The 23904-nt window shown below is 33.3% G+C and overlaps 1 protein-coding gene across 2 annotated transcripts; it reads left to right on the top strand.

Annotated features, from left to right (window-relative positions):
* Nucleotides 1–422: 422 nt before the first annotated feature.
* Nucleotides 423–2887, top strand: LOC130821273 (V-type proton ATPase subunit D-like). 2 transcript variants are annotated; one of them, XM_057686967.1, is made up of 2 exons: nucleotides 423–596; nucleotides 1718–2887. In XM_057686967.1, the coding sequence occupies exon 2, from the start codon at nucleotides 1764–1766 to the stop codon at nucleotides 2544–2546; it is 783 nt and encodes a 260-aa protein (XP_057542950.1). In that variant the 5' UTR covers nucleotides 423–596; nucleotides 1718–1763; the 3' UTR covers nucleotides 2547–2887. The 2 variants fall into 2 exon arrangements, with proteins under 2 accessions (XP_057542950.1, XP_057542949.1); XM_057686966.1 differs by having other exon boundaries at nucleotides 424–630; nucleotides 1718–2885.
* The last annotated feature ends 21017 nt before the right edge of the window (nucleotides 2888–23904 follow it).

Here is a 23904-nt window from a genome sequence, read left to right as displayed (position 1 = left end):
TGAAAACTTTATTCCCAAAATAAGCGTCCGTACATCCCAACATAGGCTTGGTGTAATTATGTCGCTGTTACTAACAGAGAAATAAAAAAAAAATTTACTAAAGCCTCAAGTCGCTGTTACTAACAGCGACTTTAAGGTTAACTGGTCAATTCTTTAATCTCGTAGGTTGGAATGAGGAAGTAACCGAGAACTGGAAACTTAAAACGCATTAAATCGTTGTTATCAACAGCGACTTAAAAGAAAAATAAATAAATAAAATAAAATAAAATTTTTAAGTGGGTGTTAGTAACACCGACATTAAACCAAGCCTAGATTGAAATGTACGAACGCTTATTTTGGAAATAAAATTTTCACAAAGCTTATTTTTTAAATTAAATTGTTAAAACATCTTATTTTATTCAAATTTTCGTCAAGAAGTTCAGTACGTTCCATACTCTCGTTTTCCTTCAACAAAATGAACAACTAGACTCTTAAAATTCTCGACACCCGAATCCCGACGCAAGCAGACAAGGCAAGCGCCAAACGTCTAACCGTAACAAACTACGGAGCTCCGGTTAACAGTAAACTGGTCTTTCGGATCATAGATCTCCGGCTACGTTAGTTCTTCCCTTTCCTTTGATCTTTTTTCTGGTAATTGATTCTCATTTATCTTTATATGACCTATTTTCTAGTTTTGATTGATTTTTAGTTTTACAATCACGAATTTCGGCCTTCTGTGTGTTTTGATCCGTGCTTAATTTTCATCTGATTTGATCTCGTATATTCTAACGATATTTTTACAAAGTAGGTTTAATTGAATATTAGGTTGGTATTTGGTTATAGATTTGATGAATTGGTTATTATTGATTGTTGAAATTGGTGCATTGTGTTGATATTTTAAATAATGGCTTGTGAGGATATTGGTATTTTGATAGAGTTTCGGATTATATTGGACATATGGACTTGGGGCGATTTATGAATTCTGTTGGTATATTTGTGAAAACCTAACAAGTGAGTCTACAGGTTATTGTAATTGATGAATGATGGTTTAGAAATTAGATCATTACCTAGGTGTATGTGAATTCTATTGGTAAATTTGTGAAAATTTGTAAATTGAGTATACAGGCTATTGTAATTGGTGAATCAGGGAAGAGATCATGACCTAGGTGTCTGTGAATTTTGTTGTTAAATTTGTGAAAATTTGTGTTTGAGCATACAGGTTATTGTAATGAGTGAATTTGGGTTTAGATCATTTCCGTGGTATTGACATTTGGTGATATGCGATTTGCTATTTGCGATTTTGAATGCCACGTCGGTGCAAAGTGACATTTTCTTGAGGACTCTAATTAGCTGAACTCCCTGTGAAACTATTACAATTAGCTTCTTATAAATAAACCAAATTGATATTATATTCGAATATATATATCTGTGATTGAGAATATTTTTATATTTATCATGACTAATATGTGCTTAATTTTAATGGAAACAAATATTTGAAGATTTGTTGAATATTTGAATTTCTACCTTTAGGATCTTTTGAGGTGAAAAAATAAACATGATTGCGACACATGTCATTGAGACTAATGGCTTAAGTATAGTAAATATAGATAAAAATGTTGATGCCCATCTTCCCTTACATTGATTTTTTGGCCACTGATATGGGAAGATGATTAGAATGCACACATAGAATTAGAGACTAATTATGAATTCACCCTAATTCCTTGTGTAAATAATGTAGGTGAGCTTTAAAATCTTGTCGAGGCTGAATCTCAGTGAGTTTTGATATGTCGGGTCAAGGTCAGCGTCTAACTGTTACACCAACTGTTACGGTGCTTGGGGTCATTAAGGCTCGTCTTGTTGGTGCTACAAGAGGCCATGCCCTTTTAAAGAAAAAGAGTGATGCTTTGACTGTGCAATTCCGTTCGATCCTGAAGAAGATAGTTTCCACTAAGGAAGCTATGGGAGATATTATGAAAACATCTGCCTTTTCCTTGACCGAAGCTAAATATGTTGCTGGAGAGAATGTTAAATATGTTGTTCTCGAGAATGTCCAAAATGCATTCCTTAAGGTTCGTTCTCGACAAGAAAACGTGGCTGGGGTGAAACTTCCAAAGTTTGAGTACTTCACTGAGGGAGAGACGAAAAACGATTTGACTGGATTGGGTAGAGGAGGCCAGCAAGTGCAGCAGTGTCGTGGAGCTTATGTAAAAGCTATTGAGGTTCTTGTTGAACTAGCTTCTCTTCAAACATCGTTTTTGACTCTTGATGAAGCTATCAAGACTACAAACCGTAGAGTGAATGCCCTGGAAAATGTTGTGAAACCCAAGTTGGAGAATACTATTACTTACATCAAGGGCGAGTTGGATGAGCTAGAAAGAGAGGACTTTTTCAGGTTGAAGAAGGTACAGGGTTACAAGAAGAAGGAGGTTGAGAAACAACTTGCAGCTGCAAAGCTGTTTGCGGAAGAGCAGGTTGCGGAAAAGGTTTCTTTGCAGCGAGGGATATCAATCCATTCAGCTTATCATTTTTTGGCTGGTTCACAGAAGGATGAGGACCTTATCTTCTAATGCTGAGGTCAGTCTACTCAGATTTTATACTGGGGTGGTGTTGTTTGAGGTCGTTTCCCATGTACAAGAATAATCTCATTCTTTAATTAGAGTAAATTTTTTTGGTTTCAAATAAAAAAATTTGACAATCAATGGTTTGAGCCATTCTGAAATCTCTTTTTGAGTCATCTTTTGATTAATTTGGATTTGGATTTATACATAGTTGTAAATCATTGCAAAGTCTATTATGTATTGTGTGTTTTCTTTTGTTGAAGAACAATGCCATTCTTTAATTGTATTAACTTTTTTGTTACGAATAAAAGCATTTGACAATGAATTGTTTGAATCATTTTGAAATCCTTTTTTGAATCACTCATTGAATAACTTGGATTCATACGATATTGTGAATTACTCCAATGTTATTATATTTTGTCTGTTTCAAAATGGATGAAAAGACAGCACACAAGAGCTTTGGATGAAGCATGCTGTTGTTTATAGACAGTGATGTGCATTCTATTTCTGAACGATTGTTAGTTGAAATTCAGAGATGTAGATATTTCTGCTACTTAAGGTAGCAGTAGGTCTACATTTGAAAAGTACTATTGTTTGTGTTATCTAGTTACTTATTTAATTAGTATTTTTCCTTCACTTTCTCCTTATACCATAAATATTACTGGTAAAGCAATTGCGTCAACTCTTGTCTTTTTGCTTGAAGGATAAAAGGGGAGTTTATTGTTTGACCAGTCGTTAGTTTTCAATGGATGAAACTTGAAAGGGCAGTTTGTAGTTGTTTGACTAAGTGTTTTATATATTATTATTATTATTATTATCTCAAATCTATCCGTAGCTTTTCTCTTATTTCTGAATAAAGTGGAATTAGATAGACCCATGTAACTTCACGCTCGAATTTACTTCTTTGAAGTTACATGCTTGCATACAAGCACACTCCAGGAAAGATATATGCAAGATGGTGATATTATGGTGGTCTGAAGATTTTGTTTGGAATGTGTGGTAATCGACCTTTAGTTTTGTCCCTCATATTTGCGGTAGGCTTCAAGTTAGAACCAAGCATGATCTCTATAATTCACTTGAACCAAGGTTCTTGCTGACGGTTACAAAGATGGCAGACTCAAATTTTGTATTGTGACAGAAACGGACCATATGCTTTTTGGGTAGATGAGCACATTATTATCGTTGAGAACCTTTGTGAATTCTGGTGCAAAGTTAAGTGTGACCTTGATAATAGGAGTGAAAAATAACATGGGGAGACAAGATTAGCTTTGGAGGATTATATATGTAGAGATGATCGTTGAAATCTGTTTTCTTAGTTATAAATTAGTATTAGCTGAGGCCAAATAAAGCAAACTTTGTTGGCCACAATTTTTCATGTTGATTTATTTTGGTTTATGTAGTACACACTTCATATAGTTGGAATTAAAGTTTTGGCATTATTGTTGCATAGTTGTGTGTGATGAGCCTCTTCCTAATAAACTGTATGAAGGGTGTGTAGGTCATTGCACCGTATAACTTCAAATTCGTCCTAGCTGATCTGAGTCTCAAAGAGAAGAAACCCGCGAATTTGGATGTGATATTGAGAGTTCCCAACTAATTTGATGATTAACGTTTTGAAGTCTGAAGTTGTTATCATACCATATCATCATGCCCAATAAATTCCGCTTATAAAGCCATGGTTTGGGGGATAGATGACAAATAAACCATACCCGTACCCTCTCATAAGAAAGGGCAGGAGAAATGTGGTCAATTAGACTCCAAAAAGCTAGGGCCCAGTCAAGAAAGCGATGAAAATCACCGAGTGAAGTCTGAAGCTGTTATATGTGAAAAAATTCTTGCAAGGTAGCTATTGTTGACAGTCACCTGATATGAATATATAGTTTGAATAATTGGGCTTAATATACAGTTATGGACTATTGGTAGTTGTATAGACTATCTACAAGGAAAATTTGAAATGAATAAGCAAAAAAATATAAAAAATTCACATAATAGTTAAAGTTTCAAACTATTTTCCAAGATAAGTAGTTTCTCTCCAAATCAGAGGTTCGACTTGTTCGTTGTTAATACAGCGAACAGAGAAACTTGGTCAAAAAAGTCAAGGTCTTTGTTCGCTGTTACTAACAACGAACAAAGATTTTGACCAAACTTCTTTGTTCGCTGTTAGTTACAGCGAACAGATAGTTGAAGCTATTTTTTTTCCTTTATTAATGTTTAAAATTACAAATCAATATAATATATACTTATATACATATATAACAAATGTATACAAATGTAAATACAAAAAACACTAGGTATATAATAAGCATAATAAATATTATATACATATACATATATAACAAAATATCTACAAATGTCAATATTGTTCAAATGTTTAAAATACAATCGTATGTACACCTATACACAAAACTAGTGCTCATCACCCTCCTCAATCCTTTCTAACTGTGAAGGTTTCCGATGCCTCTTACGATAGTAAGAGGCGGTCGTATGACGATTAAGGAGAGTAGGTGATTGATATTGAGATCACCCCGCTCCCTCGTGGGGGTACGTCACATCAATCTCCTTCAGATGAACGTCAGGAAAAGGAGGCGATCTTTGGACGTCTGTAGATGGGTGTGCCATCTTAGCGACTTCGGAAATGAAGTGTTGGAACCGCGTCCCTAGAAGTATCCCTTGGGCTATTTCGCGCACAGGCTCCTCATGGATAGAGCTAATCACAGCTGCCATGCCTTGTGCTTGTAATCATATAAAAGTTAGAATATTTTTATATTATGAGTTGTAGGTAAAATTAAACAATATCGAAAATACTTACAAACTGTGTCATTGTCGGTGCGGCCGGTGTGTACTGAGCGTCGGCGATGATACCTCGTGGTGTCATCCATTGACGAATGATGGAGAGGAACCACGGCATGTAATCTGAAGTGGTAGCTACGCCAGCTGCATCGATCGGCGCACCTTGGGCAAGCAGCTCCAGGCGATGATCCCAACGAGCAATATGTTGCTCGTTGACCTCGCTACAATTCTTCGCCCCTGACCCTTACGTGAAGTGAGATGTAGCTCAACCTCTGTGTCGCAGGGCGGCGGGATGCCCTGTACCATCCCATATTGGCGCATTACGCGCTCGGGAAGATGTACCTCGACTATGTCGAAACATATCAATGGTATAGAGGCTCTCCATGCACTTGACTGTACGCCCGAGTGCTTGGCTACTAGTCTTTTTGGAGGCATCACATAGCCTCCTGTATAAGTAACCCAAGGCTGCAGATCTCCAACTGTATTCCTTAATGCGCTCTCAGAAAAGCGCGTCAAGTAACGTTAAGTATAGCAGTTGTACTTGGCTACTAGTCTTGTCAGCAAACAAGACAACACCAATTAGGTATAAGAGATACGCCTCTGCGTATCTCTCAATAGTGACTTCATCAGCACTCTATGGGCCTGTAACTACTGATCCAGGTCTTCTACTTGAGTACACGATAATAGAAAGATGTTACTGTTGTTTTCATGTTGTATGTGTGTTTATGTGATGAATGTGAAAATGTTTGTGCCTTTTGTTCTTGAGAAAGTGATTGACTTTGTGGGTTGAAGAATTCAATCAATTTATTAGATAAATTAATTCATTCACAGCTTGTATCATTCACAATCAATTCATTCAGTTTGTATCATTTACAACTTATCGGTCACAGCTTGTAGTATCATTCTCTTGTTTTGTATTATTCACTGCTATTTGCAAATGTTCACCATCAACATACACCATTCACCATCAACAACATACACCATAAATCAAGCACATTTAACATACTTACAAAAACATACACCACTCACAATTAAAACAAATAACTAACAACAGCAACATTCACAAATATTCACCATCAACAACCATACTTGCATAAAATACAAAAATAACTAAAAACACCAATATTCAAGTACCTTGATTATCTAATGATGATCTTAAGGAGTATTGATTTGCAAATGTGGCACCTGCATTTAAATAAATATAATAAATCCTAAAATTCGAAAATATCAAGCATAAATCAATTAAATCATTACCTAAGATCAATTCAACTATGTTTCAGAACATTTTGGTGATGTTAATTTGGAAGAGGGAGGGATTAAAGCTTTTTAATGAAGGAATTTGGATGATAATTTTCGTATGTTACAATTTCAGTTTCTTAATTTAGGGAAAATGAGAAAGAAGAAAACAGATTTAAATTTTACACCGCATCTGTTCGCTGTTAGTAACAATGAACAAAGATTTTGACTAATTTTGACCTTTAGCCTTTCAGGTTCAAGCCACAAGTTTGAAAAAAAACTACTTATCATGAAAAATAGTCTGAAACTTTAGCTATTAATGAATTTTTATATTTTTTTGCTTATTCATTGTAAATTTTCATCTACAAATGGGTAAACACATCATTTTGGGCTTCTGTTAGTATTAAGAACCCTTGATTAGTTGATGAATAATAATAAATGGGGATATAATTGATAAGAAAGTGGACCCTTACGTTATTTGCTGCCTTTCTTTGGACTGTGCCAGTTGTGTTGTTTGTACTTGGCTTGCAGGGTAATGTACGTCTTTTCTTTTCTTTTTCGAACTTTAAAATAATGTTGGTTTCAGACAGATCAGTTGGTTATTTGCTTTCCATCCATTTTGTACTTTCCTTAACAATTAGTAAGAGTATGTTCGTAATACATTCTGGTCAAATTCATTTTTGGTCTAACTTTTTTTGGATCTGAATTTTTTTTTCTTGAGTTGGATTATTGTTTTTTGTTTTTTTGAATTTTTTTGATTGGATTATACTCAAGCAGTTTTTCTTGAATTGGATTATCTCTGTTCTTGTCGTCTCTGATTTGATCAAGTTCGGATCGATTCAAACAGTTTTAAGTTTTTTACCTTCTTACCGTTAATATCAACAACGGATCTTCATTGGTCTGAGAATCTTTAAATTTTTTCAATCATTATATAAAAAACCAAACCCTTGTCTACATTTTACAATAAAAAAATAGATTTTAATGGTTAATAGTACAGTTTTTTTTGTATAACTACTTTGGCCCCTTTGAACTTTAAGCCTAAAATATGTCATTGACTAGTTTTATATATATTTTTTTTTTATTTTTTAAAATATAATCATTTTCGGATTATAAGTTAAAATCTTTAAATTTTGAGCTGCTATTTTATTTATATTAATAAGTTAAAATCTTTTGTAAAAATTTGTTCTTTATTTTTCTTCTTTATTCGCTACAAATTTAAAAGTATTTGTTTTGGAGCTTGGAATTAAGAGGAAGCATAAAATAAATTAGGTGAAGGAGTCGGGCATTCCTCCCTTGCCTTGAAAGCAATCCCTCCAAGTTCTCAATTCTCATTATAGTCTTGGAAAAAGGGGCCATTTGTCGGCAATCTATCTTTGGTTTTGTATTTTATTTTTTCTTAAAAGACAATTTATCTTATAAAAAAAGGTTAGCTATATTCATGTGTCCAATAATATCAAGAGCATTGAATTTTGCAGCTTATCATTAGGAATTTCTACACACGTGACACCATATGCCAAGATTAACCTTATCATGAAGTAATTTTATTAATTCATTCATTTTATATTAAACTCCTTTACTTAATTTGATGTGTACATACTAAATTATTAATGTTCTCGTTTTCTTGAGAAGGCTTATCAATTTTCCACATTGTTTCACGCAATTACTATGCAAAATCTTCCTTTTTTTGAGAACTAATTGGTGTTTGAATCTATAATTAGTGACCTTCATTTAGTATTATTAATCATTAATTACCAATTAATCTAATTAGTAATGACATAGTCATCACTTTCTTGGTAGAATTCTAGCTAATCGGAGTCTAATTAATCACTCTTCTTCTGCCTTTTCTTACGAGGACTATAGATATGATTTGTATGTCATCTACCTCTCTATATCCTGACTTTATAAGCGAAATTTATTACGTTTTTTATGGTATAAAATAAGTGAGACCAAAACACAACACATTGAACAAGTATCCAACTTGTCACAAAAGCCATATTTTATTTTATTTTATTTTTTTATTCCAAACCAAAACAACTTTACATGTTACTCCAAGTATATTAGTTACAAAGATGTGGGTTCCATGACTTTAGCAATGATCAATTATCCGTCGCTTACTATTCAAATGTGTTGTAATCATCGACTAACTGTAATCTATTTGTTTTGAGGTAGAATCACCTTTACTAATTAATATTCTTTTTTTTTTTAAGTAATTTTCTAATTTTAAAGCAATATTCTTTCATTGCAACTTGTTAATCACTGAAGTTTTAGCTTTAAATAGTTGAGTTGTACTTTTAGATTGTCTTATATTAATCTTGAAAGAAAATGGACTTTCGAGAATAAAAAAGAGGTATGGTTAATTAGGAAGAAAATGAAATAGATTTGAGAACATATTGTAATAGGTGCAAAATGAGAAGGACAGGATGAATATATTTGTTTACTAGGTAAACTTTGTAAAATTTAGTTGAAAGAGAAATTAAATTGAAAAATAAAACAAAAAAATGGAAGATAAGAATGAGTGGTTTTGATGAAAGAGAGTATAAGTTTGCGGATGTGATTAAAAGAATGGGAATGAGACTATTACTAAAATCGGGTGAAACAAATTAAAATGAAAAGCGTTGTAAAATAAGAGAAAGAGTAATATTTAAATTTGGGGTATATAAATGAGAAATTAAATTAAAAAAAGAATTAAAAGAGTAAGCTACTAGTATTAAAATTGGAGTCCAGAAGTCTAGAAGTATCTATGATTAGTAAGTACTAACATACTTGTGGTATACAAACAAGTTTGCTTATTTTCTTATGCGTCATTTGTAACTTAATTAGGTTTAAAGATGACCAATTGTTGTATCTACCGTATTATATTAGACATACACTTGAAGAAATGGCTCAAATATTAGGTGAGAGCAAGAATAATGTATCCAATAGCAATCCTATTGAAAACTACATTAATAAATATAATACTCCTTACTTAACTACAAGTAATGTAAACACTACACAACACATGAGCTTGGTCAACAATAGGCTCTTTCAAACTGTATCAAAAATTTCTGATACGTTGTTCTATGAATCAGTTTAATCAATCAAATGGAGGAATTCATAGTTTTTTACTTCACAACATTTTAATTTTTCATAAAATATTTATATGATCAATAAAAAATTAAATAAAATTAATAATAGGAGTACTATTTTTTTCAATGATAAAACCTTTAAAGTTATTAGAAACTCAATTTAGACTTATAGATAGATATCAAGAATACTATGTAGGCTCGATTCGATCCTAAGGGCAGATAAAAGGGGCAAATATCCAACACTTAGAAACTAATCCGACTCAATTAACTCAATGAATCATTTTGACTGATCTAGTTAAAAGCCTTAACAGAGGTGATAGATACATAATTCTAACTATAAAAGGGTTACGACCTTAGTCTTTTAGGTTGAGTATTATTAATTACTTGTATTGTATTGCAATGTACAAGTAGTAGTTTACTTTGATGTGTATCGATTTTGTTTTCTTACCCCCGATGCAAGGCCTAATTAATCTGCACGCAAATATGCAATTGTAATTCTATTTTGTCCAATCTAAATCTCTACTAGAAGAGTTCAGTTTTTAAGTTGGAAAATTCCTTCATTTATGTGCTAATGATGAATCTACTTCAATTATTCTTGTAATTATTGATTACTCAATATCATGACCCATGATGCCTCTTTCATGCCAAACCTGAAGATTTGACAATAATTGAATTTCTGGTTTATCAAAGTACAGTTTCTGTTTTTTTTTTTTTATTACAAAGTATTATATTCTATATATACATGAATACAACACCATTCAATTATAGTAACTGACAAAATGTAACTGCTGTAACTGCAATGTAACCGATGTAACTGCAATGTAACTGCTGTAACTGCATAATAACTGCATAATATAAACATCCTTTCCCATACTCCCCCTCAAGTTAGGTCGTGGGATTACCGATGCCTAACTTGCATAAAGTGCTATTGAAGACCTCTGATGAAACTGCTTTTGTGAGAATGTCAGCTAGTTGGTCTTTAGATCTAATAAAAGGGAGACAGATGACCTTGCTTTCTAGTTTCTCCTTGATAAAGTGTCGATCGATCTCTACATGTTTCGTCCGATCATGTTGGACTGGATTTTCGGAGATGCTTATTGCTGCTTTGTTATCACAATATAGAAGACTTGCCTGTGTCTGGTGAAAGCCTAGCTCTCCTAGAAGTTTCCTGATCCACAGAATTTCTGTAACTCCTTTCGCTATCCCTCTGAATTCTGCTTCAGCACTAGACAGAGCAACTACCTTCTGTTTCTTACTCTTCCAAGTGACTAGATTACCCCCTACAAGAGTATAGTACCCCGAGGTAGACTTCCTGTCGTCCCGATCACCAGCCCAATCTGCATCTGTATAACCAATAAGATCAAGATTATTATTCTTTGAGTAAAAAACTCCTTTATTACTAATTCCCTTTAAGTATCTCAGGATCCTCAAGACTGCTGCCATATGTTCCACTTGAGGTTGATGCATGAACTTGCTCACAATCCCTACTGCGTAGGCAATATCGGGTCTCGTGTGGGATAAATATTCAGGATCATACCGCTTAGGAGGCATTCCTCTTGTACTTCGAGGGGGCAGATTATATTTCCTGGGGATCACACTACTACTTGGCACAATATGGTCAGTGGATATATCAATGAAAGGAGCAGTAGGACTCGGTGTTACCTCTTGTTCGGCCGGATGCTCAGGGACTGGAGTGGTAGTCTGAGGAGATGATTCAGTAACAATGTCGGTGGCAATATCGGTGGTAGTACCTACTTGCTCTTTGGGAGCTCGACTGTCAGCCAAGGGATGAATCAACCAGCTGAGATCCTCATTCATAATCTCCCCCTGAGATTGAGGCTGGGTGAAGTAAGGAGATTGTTCAAAGAAGTCACAGTCCATGGTGGTATAAAGTTTGTAATGGACGGGATCATAACATCGGTAACCCTTTTGTGTAGTGCCATACCCAAGAAACACACATTTGACTGTCCGTGGTTCAAACTTTGTTCGGACTCTAGATGGAAGATGGACATACACAACACATCCGAAGATTCGAGTTGGAAGGGAGTGAGAAGAGGGAACAGGAGTAAAGGTATTGAGTGTGGCAAGAGGAGTCTGGAAGTTAAGGATTTTGTGGGGTAGGCGGTTGGTGAGATATGTGGCAGTAGCAATAGCCTCAGGCCAATATTGGACATGTACATGAGTGTCAAACATGAGAGCGCGTGCTACCTCAAGAAGAGTACGGTTTTTTCGTTCAGCAACCCCATTTTGTTGTGGAGTGTCAGGGCAGGATGTTTGATGAATAAGACCATTATCAAGAAAAAATTGTTTCATTGCAAGAGAGATATATTCACCACCATTATCTGAGCGAAGGATTTTAGGTTTAACATGGAACTGAGTGAGGATCATGTTATAATATGTGACAAAGACATCAAAAACCTCAGATTTGTGTTTCAAAAAATAAACCCAGCACATCCGAGAGCAATCATCAATAAATAACACAAAATATGAAAAACCATGAGGGGTAGTATGTGGGGCTGGACCCCATACATCAGAATGCACTACATCAAAGGGTTTGGGAGCACGAGTATTACTAGAAGAATAAGAGTGTTTATGGCTCTTAGCGAGTACACAAGTTTTACAATCTAAGGATTTAGTACAACTATTAAGAGAAGGAAAAAGTTGTTTTAAATAACTTAGGGATGGATGACCTAAGCGACGATGCCAAGTCCTCAATTGGTGAGCAGGAGATCCATGAGCAAGCATTGCACCACTATTTTGAATCACCTCATCGACATAGTAGAGTCCATCTCGTTCAGTACCACGCCCAATGATCGTCCCCGTCTGAGCATCCTGCACAATACAATTGTCAGAAGTTAAAAGAACAATACAATTTAAGTCCTTGGTTAACTGGCTAACTGACAATAATTTATGAGACAAAGTGGGAATGAGTAAACAATTTTTAAGATGAAGAGAGGGAGAGATATTGACTGCTCCAGCGTGGGCAACCGGTACACAATCTCCATTAGCCATCCGGATATGGGTTCGGTTAGTAGGATGGGTGGATAAAAAATCACTGGGGTCGAAGATTATCGTATCGGTTGCCCCACAGTCAAATATCCATTGAAAATTTGTGTTATGACTAAAGAGCCCTTTGGAATTGGTGTTTTGTGGGCCAGAAGAGTTATTGGGCCTGGGGATGGAAATTGGGCCGGAAGATTGTGAGGGAGGAGTATTTAGGGTTTGATGGTTATAAAAGGGGGTGGTGGGACATTTAGGGTTGGGCGTCCCTTTCCCTTTCCCTTGCTTGACGGCTACTGTTCCTTTCTCTTCCTATTCCCGTTTCTCACCATGGTTGGCCTCCTGTTCTGTAGTTACGGTCACTTCTCCTTCCCCTTTGCTCCATCCTTGTAGTTCGTCTGATTTCAGACATGATGTCGGTTGATCGGCAGTACCACGGTTAGCCTTGCCGCCGGTCCGGCTTGCCGGTGCCTTGGTGGCGGCTCTCCTTTTCTGTAGATCGTCCCACCACTCAGGGTACCCCACAAGTTTGAAGCAACCCTCCTTTGTATGCCTGGAACCACCACAGTGAGTGCATCGGAGTTTCATCAGGTCATCCTCTTCTCGGCTTCTTTGGAAAGGTTTGTTTCTCGTGGCTAATCCCGATCCAATCTTTGAGGGAAGAGTCCCCGGTGATGAGACGTCGTTCATAATTTTCCGACGTGTGATCTCCCTTCTAATTGATGCATAGGCTGTCTCCACCATTGGTAACGATTCACTATTAAGAATTTCCCTTCTTTCTTTGTCTAGGTTGTCGTTAATCCCCGTGAGGAATTGATAAAGTCTCTGTCTTTGGATGTATTTGTTGAATTCTGTTATATCCTGTGGGCATGTCATTGGATTTGGCATTCTCCGATCAATTTCTTTCCATAGTATGTTGAGTTTACCGTAGTATCCTTCGATAGTATCATTGTCCTGCCTTAATGTCGCTGCCTTTGAACTCAAATCAAAAATTTGCAGTTCGTCCCGACCACATCCTAAAAGAGTTTCAATCCCTTGCCATAGGCTGTGTGTTGTTGTGTAGTCCAGGAATTGATTTACGATATCTCCATCTATGTTTTCAATTATCCATGCTATGACCATGGCATCTCTTTGTTCCCATTGGATATAATTTGGGTCTGACGGTGGTGGGGGTCCGGCAGTGATGTGGCTGAGCCGCCCCCGACCTCCAATTGCGACGTGCATTAACTTGCACCATTTTGTATAATTGTGGTATGTAAGTTTCTCTGAAATTTTGAGTGATGTTGGATTTTCAGTCTGATTATTTGCTTTGTTGAGTTTCTAGAACATCTGAAACATTTGTTCCATCTGTTCCATTGACATTAGGGTTTGCTGTGTTTGCTCTTCTGATAAATCTGATAAATCGGCCATTTGCAAGGTAAGAAACGGTAGATGATGATACCTTTTCCGGATCCAAACCTTATGGCTCTGATACCATGAAGATTTGACAATAATTGAATTTCTGGTTTATCAAAGTACATTTTCTGTTTTTTTTTTTTGTTTATTACAAAGTATTATATTCTATATATACATGAATACAACACCATTCAATTATAGTAACTGACAAAATGTAACTGCTGTAACTGCAATGTAACCGATGTAACTGCAATGTAACTGCTGTAACTGCATAATAACTGCATAATATAAACATCCTTTCCCATAAAACCAAAGTAATAAACTACCCTTACCGCCCGATGAGTCAGTGGTATTAAATGGTGTAATGAGAATGATTTTTAGTGTACAATTTCATTAAAAGTTTCATATCATTCCTATAGTAATGAAACTGGAATGATATGAAACTTTGATCACTAAAAAGTTTTTTTTGTTTATAAATTTTCATTACCACCTAATACCACATTTTCCAATTGTAATGCATTTAGAATAAATTTTATGAAGAAATTGAGATAATTGAAGTTGGACAAGCATGATCATCAAGGTAACCAAGAGATTTTTCAACCAAAATTACATTAATTGTTTATTCCTATTACTACTGTTTATTATTACCTACCAAACGTGTCGTTCGTCTTATGTAATACTCTCTTTGTTTCACAATGACTTTTTTTCCTCATTTTATTATATAACTAATATTTATAAATACATTTTATAAAATATATATTAAAATCCTACACATCGATACAAATCTAACAAAATCACACATACATGCGCATATATTTTAACTTCTTTATATTTATAAAAAATTATCTATAAAATTTATCTCTGTGTATGAAATATTCTAAACGTATAATCAATAATATGAGACTGACAAAGTAAAAGTGTTATAATTAACTAATAAATCAACTTAAAAATAATAAATGGAAATAAACTAAAATTAAGGAGAGTTGAAAACAAGAATAAAAAAATCAAGCCAGTCATGCCAAAATAATTATAACAAAATAATCTAAGAGTTATTATATTATTTTTGAATTTATACAACAAGTGGAGAGAAAAATTAATGGGGTATATAAATATCAGTGACTAATTCGTGTAGAACCTTGGAATGGTAAGAGATGTTAAAATTTGATAGGTTAAAGTGAGTAGCACGATCCGTTCTAAAATGTTACTTTATTTATTAAATAAATAATAAAATAAAGTTATAAGTTTATAAAAGAAAATGACAATCAAGAATCATGATTATGTACACCATCGAGGACTTCGAGAAACCAATTTTCAATCCCGAACAAAATAACAAGAAGATTATGTTTGAACTTGATATTAATTCTAGGCGAGATGCTCTTTCCTAAAACATCATTTCCTCCATACTACGGTGCTTGAGAATAAACCGGAAATATGTTCTGAGATATAAAGAATTACACTAAATTTCCTAGCACACAGAATTTAGAACGAAGTAAGGAAAAATTAAATGAAAGAAGATACGAAAAATTACAATCGAGGATTGCAAATTTAATAGAGAATGAGTATAACTAAGGTAAAACCAATTCAGTTATTCAGTATGTTGGTTCGGATAAGTTAAAATAAATTCTGATTAGAAATAATAAGTTTTGATAAGTTCAAGAAAATAATAATTACTATATTTAAGTCAGGCAAATTTTTGTTCATTTAATTAGAATTTTGTAAAAACATCTTTAGTACAAAGGAGAAACAGTAATAATAGAATTCAATAAAAAGTTAAAGTTTCAGTAAAGTAAATTCATTTTAGTAGAATTAACACTAAGGTGAAAGAATAAAGTTTATTTATAAAAGTGCTTTAGTTTAGAAGTTAATTACACTAATTTTATGAAATAATTTTAGTTTATTAGAGTTTTTTTTTTTTTTTTTAATTTATACTTTTATTAGAGTCAATCCTGATAATGTTGGATACATGTCAAACAATATTTTCGGGTTGATCCTCATCTTATACTTTTGACTTTAGCATTGGATGCACCATTTACTCTAATTTCATCTTTTACAAACCTTAATAAAGTGTTTAGTTTTTAAATTATTTTTAAATTGTACTTTATTTATAATCTATAAATTTAATATAGAGTAGAAATGTAGAATTTTATTTGATTCATCTCAATGTAAATATTATTATCAAAACGAGCGGCAAAGAAAGCAGTAGCGGAGGCAAAAGTTTGCGCGTTTGAAGCCTTTTATCAAAAGCTTGATACCAAAGAGGAGGAGAAGTATATTTTTAAGTTGGCAAAAGCTAGATTTAGGCAGAAGAAAGACTTAGGGACAGTGAATTTCATTAAGGACTAAGGTGGACGAGTACTCCTTAGACAAGAGGACATTAAAATGAGATAACATCAATATTTTTCCAAATTGCTTATTGAGACTAGGGGTCTAAAGGAGGAATTTCGAAAAACTTCGGACATCCAAAGAACACAGGATAATGGGTCGATTATTGATATCATCACGGCGGAAGTAGGAGAAACTCTCAAAAATATAGGGAGATCAAAGGCAGTTGGACCTGATAACATTTCGATTGAGCCGTGTAGAGGTTTAGGAGAGGAGGGAATTCATTGGCTTACTAACCTCTTTAATGTCATCTTGAGGTCTAGTAAGATGCCAGAAGAATGGAGGGTTAGCACGCTTATCCCACAATTTAAAAACAAGGGTGATGCACAAGTATACGGGAACTATAAAAGGATCAAACTCCTAAACCATACTATGAAACTATGGGAAAGAGTGATTCAGAGCAATGGGGAGATTGATGCATGTACGTCCAAGTTCAAATATGAAACAAGGGTTCAGAGAGAAATTGTTGCATGTACGTCCAAGTCCAAATATTTGGGATCGGTGATTCAGAGCAATGGGGAGATTGATGGAGATGTTACCAATCGTATACAAGCGGGTTGTCTTAAGTGGCGAGTAGCAACCGGAGTGCTTTGTGATAAAAAGTTCCCGAGGAGATTAAAAAGTAAATTTTACTGCGTTGCGGTTAGGCCGACGTTGTTGTATAAGACAGAATGTAAGCCCGTAAAGGAGGTTTTCAAACAGAGGATGGAAGTAACAGAAATGTGTATGCTAAGGTGGATGTGTGGTAACACTATGATGGATAGGATAAGAAACCAGGAGTTCAGGGAGAAGTTAGCAGTTGCACCTTTCTCTGCGAAGATGCGGGAGAATAGGTTGAGATGGTTTGGGCATGTACAGAGAAAGACCCACGACGCCCCAGCAAGAAGGATCGAAGCATCATAGTGAAGGAAAAGAGAAGTCGAGGAAGACCTAAGAAAACGTGGGAGGAACAGATTAAAAGTGACCTGCATGAACGTCCCCTCTCTAAGGGCCTGACCAGGGATAGGGGCATTTGGCGGCACCTTTTCCACGTCCTAGATTACTAAACCTGTCCCTTCTACCCATCGTTTGTTATTGTTCATTGCCTTTGATTATCGCTCTTTATTTCCTTCTCTACTTTTATCTTTATTTTTAATTAATTGTACGTTGCAGGTTTCTCTATAGTAGGTAATTCACCAAAAAAGTAAACTGAAAATTAATTTAAACTTAGAGAAAAATTTGGAAAATTTACATAAAAAAATTCTAAATAGTAAAAAAATCATAAATTTTTTTGAACATCTTTTTTAACATTTTTTTGGACATTTTATTTTAATTTATCTTTTTTATCAAAAAATAAAACTTGCTATAGTAAGTCATCCGATTACCGGGTTTACTCTAAGAAAATACCTCTCAAACTTGGGATTATTCATGGTAATCAATAGGTGGGATTATTGTAGGAAAATTATGAATAGATTAGATTATTCTAGCTACTTTTTCCTTTGTTTTTTCACACCCCTAAGGGGCGTTTAGTATATGGAAATGGAAATTCGGGGATAAGAATGTGAAATTTGAATTGGGATTTGATTATCTTATATTGTTCCATTCCCTTGTTTGGTATGTTAATGGGAGTAGTGTCTATGAATTCATGGCAAATAATCTCATTTCCGGTCTCCATTTCTAATCTCAATCCCATTTACCAAACATGGGATTTATGAAATTTCAAAATTAAATTCTCACGCCCATCCCATAATCCCACGTACAAAATACCCCCATAATGTACGAATTCAATCACTAATATTTTTTATTATGAATATTAAAAATTATGAAAATTAGAAATTAATACGCTTTAAATTGAGACAATTTAAACAAAATTTCACATGACTATATTTTAACTTATAGATTATAAATTATTGACAATATGAAAATCAATTTACTTGATAATAAATAGGTCGAAGTCACCTATAATGCAAGTAAAAAAGAACATAAGTACAATTTTGTCTCCCTACATAAGATGATTTTGGAGTCAAATACAGGAGCCACGATGCTCAAGTTCCGAACTGTCCACGAAAATCATGTACCCTTAATATCCCACGAAACATGCGGGATACCCATAAATGAGATACCCTTGAGGCCTTGACCCTATAATGTACCCTCCACAAACTACATTACATAATTACATAAACATAAAAAAAAAAAAAAAAAAAAAAAAAAAAAAAAAAAAACAACTAATACCACCTCGCTCATCACATGATTTATGTACATCTTGATTAATGCAAATTATTTTTTTAATAAGTTATCCTCTGTCTTTCAATCAATAAAATATGACTTTTTATCCTCATTAATTAAAAATTCAAAAGTTTCTGTTATTTTATAGACCTTAGGCAATATAATAAATATAGGCAGACGAATCCCTTTATATTAAAATAAATTATTTCTTTATGATTCATCTTCTTTCTCCTCTCTCAAACATAACTTTTTAAAAATGTTTACGGTAAACTCACGGATTACACTGATATATTGGATCACGGACGGCGACACTCTTTGCCTACCTCCAACCTAATCACTATTCACTAATATATTAATAGGAAAATATGGAACTTGCATGTAAATGCTGTCCAATGTAGAATCTGTAATTATGATTTCAATTTAATTATTTTTTTTGGTGTAACTATTTCTTTATTAATTATTGCATGAATTCTGGTTAGCATAAGTTTGTATATATATAATATATAAATACTAAATAGATTCCCGATCCAAGCACGATTTCCAAAGGAAATTATAAATTGATTTGTTTTAATATAAAGCTGTAAAAGTATTACTATTAGATTGAAATATATAATACTAATATATATAAAACATAACCATAAAATCATGCACTAAACAATACAGATCATAAGTAATTATATAAAAATAATCGAAAATTTCAACACATAAAAAATAATTTAAATAATAATTTAAATGTTTAATGTCTTTGTAAAACCTTAAAATAAATTTTTATCATAAAGAACATACCCCCTCCATTCCTTAAAGAAATTCTCATTTGTCATTTGGGTTGTTTTATTTATTGTTCTCATAAAGAATCTTTTTGTTTGTCACAAATTTTGAACAAAAATAACCTCATCTTGATTTAATATTTTAATAATACTTATGGTCCCCACACATCTTCTACTAACTTCATTTTAACATTTTTATATTCTTAATGGTTCTTACATATTTTTCACTAACTTTATAAAAATATTTTTATTAGTTGTGGTCCTCATATTTTTTCTACTAACTTTTATCTAATGTTTTTTAATGTTTATGGTATCCACTTTTCCTCCATTAAGTTTTAAATCTTATAAACATTACTTGTGGAAACTTCATTAAGGAACGAAGAGAGTATTTTATTACTATAATAATCAACATATAACATAATTTATTTATTTATGTGCTATAACTTTGTCAAGGTGATAAGTGCAATTATTTGCACTTATTCATATCATTTTATACTCCTTAATAATGATTATTGTTAGTAATTTCGTGCTTATTTTGAAGATTTATGCTACTCTACCCGTTTTGGCTATTCATGTTGATTTTGAGCGGTTTTGATCGTTTTTAAGCATAATTCTTATGGTTTTAATGTTGACGGAGTTTACAAAGGAGATTATTTGTCATTTGAAGATGTTTTACAATGAAGATGGGCAAAAGAGTTGAAAGTGTTTAAAATATTAAAGTTTTGAGGTGAAATTTGATATATGCTCACTCTTTTATTCATAACTTTTGATAGAAAGATCGCATTAATACAAGGTTTGCGGCATTGGAAAGTAGACTTTGAGAGCTTTCCAACGGTATATTATTTGTCCAATTTCGAAAATCGAACTACAAATGGCGACTGTTTAAAGTTCATCAGCCAGAAGCAAAGTGACGAGTCGTCGCCTGAAAGCCACGACTCGTCGCCTGAAAGCCACGACTTGTCGCCACATGCAACGACTTGTCGCTTCTTCACTAAACTCTCATACCCAGACAGAATCAAAGCCATGACTCGTCTCCAACCTACTGATATCCAAATCTGGCGATTTTCTTTCACTATTTTAGTGGTTTTATTTATTATTAGAAATCAGTTATTTTTGGGGAGATTGTTCCCCAAGTAACCTTAGAATATAATTAGGCATAGTTAATTTCTTTTTTTTTTTTTTGTGTTTTTAGTGCCCTAGATGCCCTAATGCTCTAGTTTTCATTCTTAGTTTATTAAGCTTAGTTTTTTATGTTTTTCATTGCAACTTTCATTTATTTATGCAATCTATGGTTTGTTTATGTTCCAATTTGTAAGTTTCTTTATCTTGTCCTTTAATATTCATCAAATTGTCTTTAATTCATTATTTTCATCATGTTCATCGTCTAAATTAGGGTTTTGCTTATAATTAATTTCATGTTAGTTTATATGTCTAGTGAGTAGATTTTCTTTCTAGGATTAAGGTATTGACCCTAATTCGAAGCATGAAATGATATTTGATCGATTAATTGTGTGAAATTTGGGTCTATGATTAAACCTATGCTTAATGAGCCTTAGTTTTAACATCTTTATTAACCTTTTTAATAAAATGGAAGTTTAAGATTAGGATTAATTTAAAATTGAGGTATATTTAAGTTAAATTCCTATTAGTTTAACCAATAATACAAAAGTTTGAGGATTGATACTAGTAAGGTCTTAAACCGATATTGATCAATAAAGCGGAAGCTTGAGATTAATTAGATCACGTTTAATCATGCGAAAGGCTCAATTTTATACAATTATGAGAGTAATTGACTCCCATGTTAGAATTAGATGATTCCCGACAATAATCTAGATTTGCTTTATTATCATCGTCTTCATATTAATTACTGTCTTAGCTTTATTTATTAGTTTTAATTGCATCATTTTGATTTTTGTTCATAGTGTTAGATTCTCAAACCGATTATATTGTTTGTCCGTATCTCGTACTTATAAACTAAACAAATTTGTTAACTCGCTTTCCTGAATTCGACCCGTATTGCTACATGTACACTGTGCACTTGCGGTTATTAAAATTTGCACCTATCACAAGCTGATAGAATTATCTAATTAAATTTATTTCACCACCATCTTTTCCTTATTATTTACTTAAATAATTAATGTATAATCTAATTGATTTGTGTAGTTTTTTTAATATAGTCATGTAAGTAGTGTATATGATTATCTAAAAAAAAAACTATTTCAAAATTGTTTTCTTTTCTTAATTTATTACAAAAATATTTTAATGAAAATAAATTTTTTACATAAATAATTAATATATTATCTAATAATTATCCATTATAATTAAAAGATACTACATATTTTAATTGATTGTATATGATAAAAATTAGTAAATAAGATATAGTTTTAAAATCTTTTGTAACTAATATGTTAAACAAATTTAATCAAAAAGATATTACATGATATGCTAAAAAAAACTATTTTCCTAATAAAAACGTGAAAAGAGAGGAAAATTTTCTATTATGAAATCAACATGTGTCCTAAATATTTCTTTATTAATATATTATATAAATGTATAAATTTCACAACAAATCTAGAGTAACTATTTTTTTACAATGTTTTGATCACAAAAGATGAAGAGATGTAATGCACCGATCTAGATTTTATTATGTTATGAAAGTCGCAAGTTTAACGTTGAAAACAACATTTTATAAAAATGTAAAAAAGGTTCTATTATGGGGTCAAATAAATAAACCCGTAATTTATTTAGTCAAACCCTAACCACCCAACTCGGTTCAATAACTTCTTAAAATAACTACCCACTACTCATCATAACCTACCACTCACCCATCAAACCCATGATTCCCACATTAATTCACCATCCAACCTCCATTCTACCCTTATAAATACATGTCGCGTACATCATTTGCATCGGACTAAGCTTTTATATTGCTATCGTTACACCACAATAAATATTCACCCTCCTACGTACAATCTATACTGAACCAAATATTCCTTCAATTGATCTGAACTCATCCTACAATCCGTTAATCTTGTATTCATTGATTATCATATATTCATTACTTTCTGTCTCCCGATCTGACTTGAGCGTCAGAGGAGTTTTCCGGGAAATCACCCCCCAGACAAGGCTAACGTTGTATTGCAGGATTTGAGGTCTCATCAGTGGAAGGATCATAAACATTTTCAGCATATTGATGGTTGTACCCGATTACACCTATCTCCAGGTATTTTAAGTGTCTCTTCCACTTCCTCGTTTCATTACCGAAACAGTTTGGCGCCGTCTGTGGAGATTACAAACATAAAAGCCATGTCTCCTTTAAAAAAAATGATCGTAATTTCTCTTCCTTCGCGGTTACAAAAACATCTGCTAATACAAAACCCAATGCCAAAATCAACATGTCTAGTAATGGTGATAGACATTTACTTCTGTCAAAACGGACGCAAATGAGAATTGGATGCAATTATTAATTCCTATTAGTAATTAATTCCCATCACCACGTGCTTTCCAATCACGATTATATTTTATATATTACCAAATTCATTCGGCTATCACCACTCAACAAACCAAATCATCAGATTGCTTTCGTCCATATCACAATCACCATAGTCATTAAATATCACTTTAAACCTTCTGATTTTCTCATAAATGGTGGAAGGAATCCTAAAGAAAAAAAATTACTACAGTTGTGTTATTCCTAAATTGCTAGATTGCTTTGTGTATCTTATATCTCTTGACATATATCAAGATGCTTCCTTATATTGGTGGTGTTTGATTCATGATGTCTATGAATCACTTTGGCCTAACTTAAGAAGAGTTTCTGTGGATCGAAGCAGTTACATGTTCAAGGAATTATTCAATCCCTTCTATGGATTGTAATGAAACAAGAATTTGAAAGGTGTTTATTATATGATATTTTAAGGATGTGTAGGGAGAAGTTGAAAGTGTTTATAAAAAGTGAAAAACGGGATCTATTTGATATTATTTGTCCAACTCCTAGTGCTTCATAGTCTTCATTTTAGGAGAGTAGGGTTGATTATTTGACAATTGGTGATCTTGATTTCGTAGCGTTAACAATTCAGTCCTAATATTGAAGATCGGTTATTTTAATTATGGCATGAGTATTATTTTTGACCAAGATAATTAATTGTAACCACCTATGTTGTATTGGACCTTTTATTTGGATGGTTAATCTATATCTTAATATTTACCTCCAACATATATGCGGGAAAAGTCATGGCTTTTCAAGATAAATATAAAAATAAAAAAATTACTCCAAATATTGCCGAATTCAATGTATTGGTTGGATTCGGGTATGATCTGACGGTGGTTCAAACTATCTACATTAGATCCCTGGAAAACGACCTACATTGACTGTATTGGCTTGATCCGGGTATGATCCGACGGTGGTTCAAACCATTCACCCGTGAAAGAACAATCTGAGGTGACTCGATACATGGAGAAAAATCATCATCATCGCCTTCTAATGAAATGCTACATAAAGGATGCAAATCTTTGATTAGTATTGCC

Source organism: Amaranthus tricolor, chromosome 8, assembly GCF_026212465.1.
Source record: "Amaranthus tricolor cultivar Red isolate AtriRed21 chromosome 8, ASM2621246v1, whole genome shotgun sequence".
Taxonomy (NCBI): domain Eukaryota; kingdom Viridiplantae; phylum Streptophyta; class Magnoliopsida; order Caryophyllales; family Amaranthaceae; genus Amaranthus; species Amaranthus tricolor.
The sequence above is the reverse complement of the archived record's forward strand: the minus strand, read 5'-3'. Positions and strand labels throughout refer to the sequence as shown.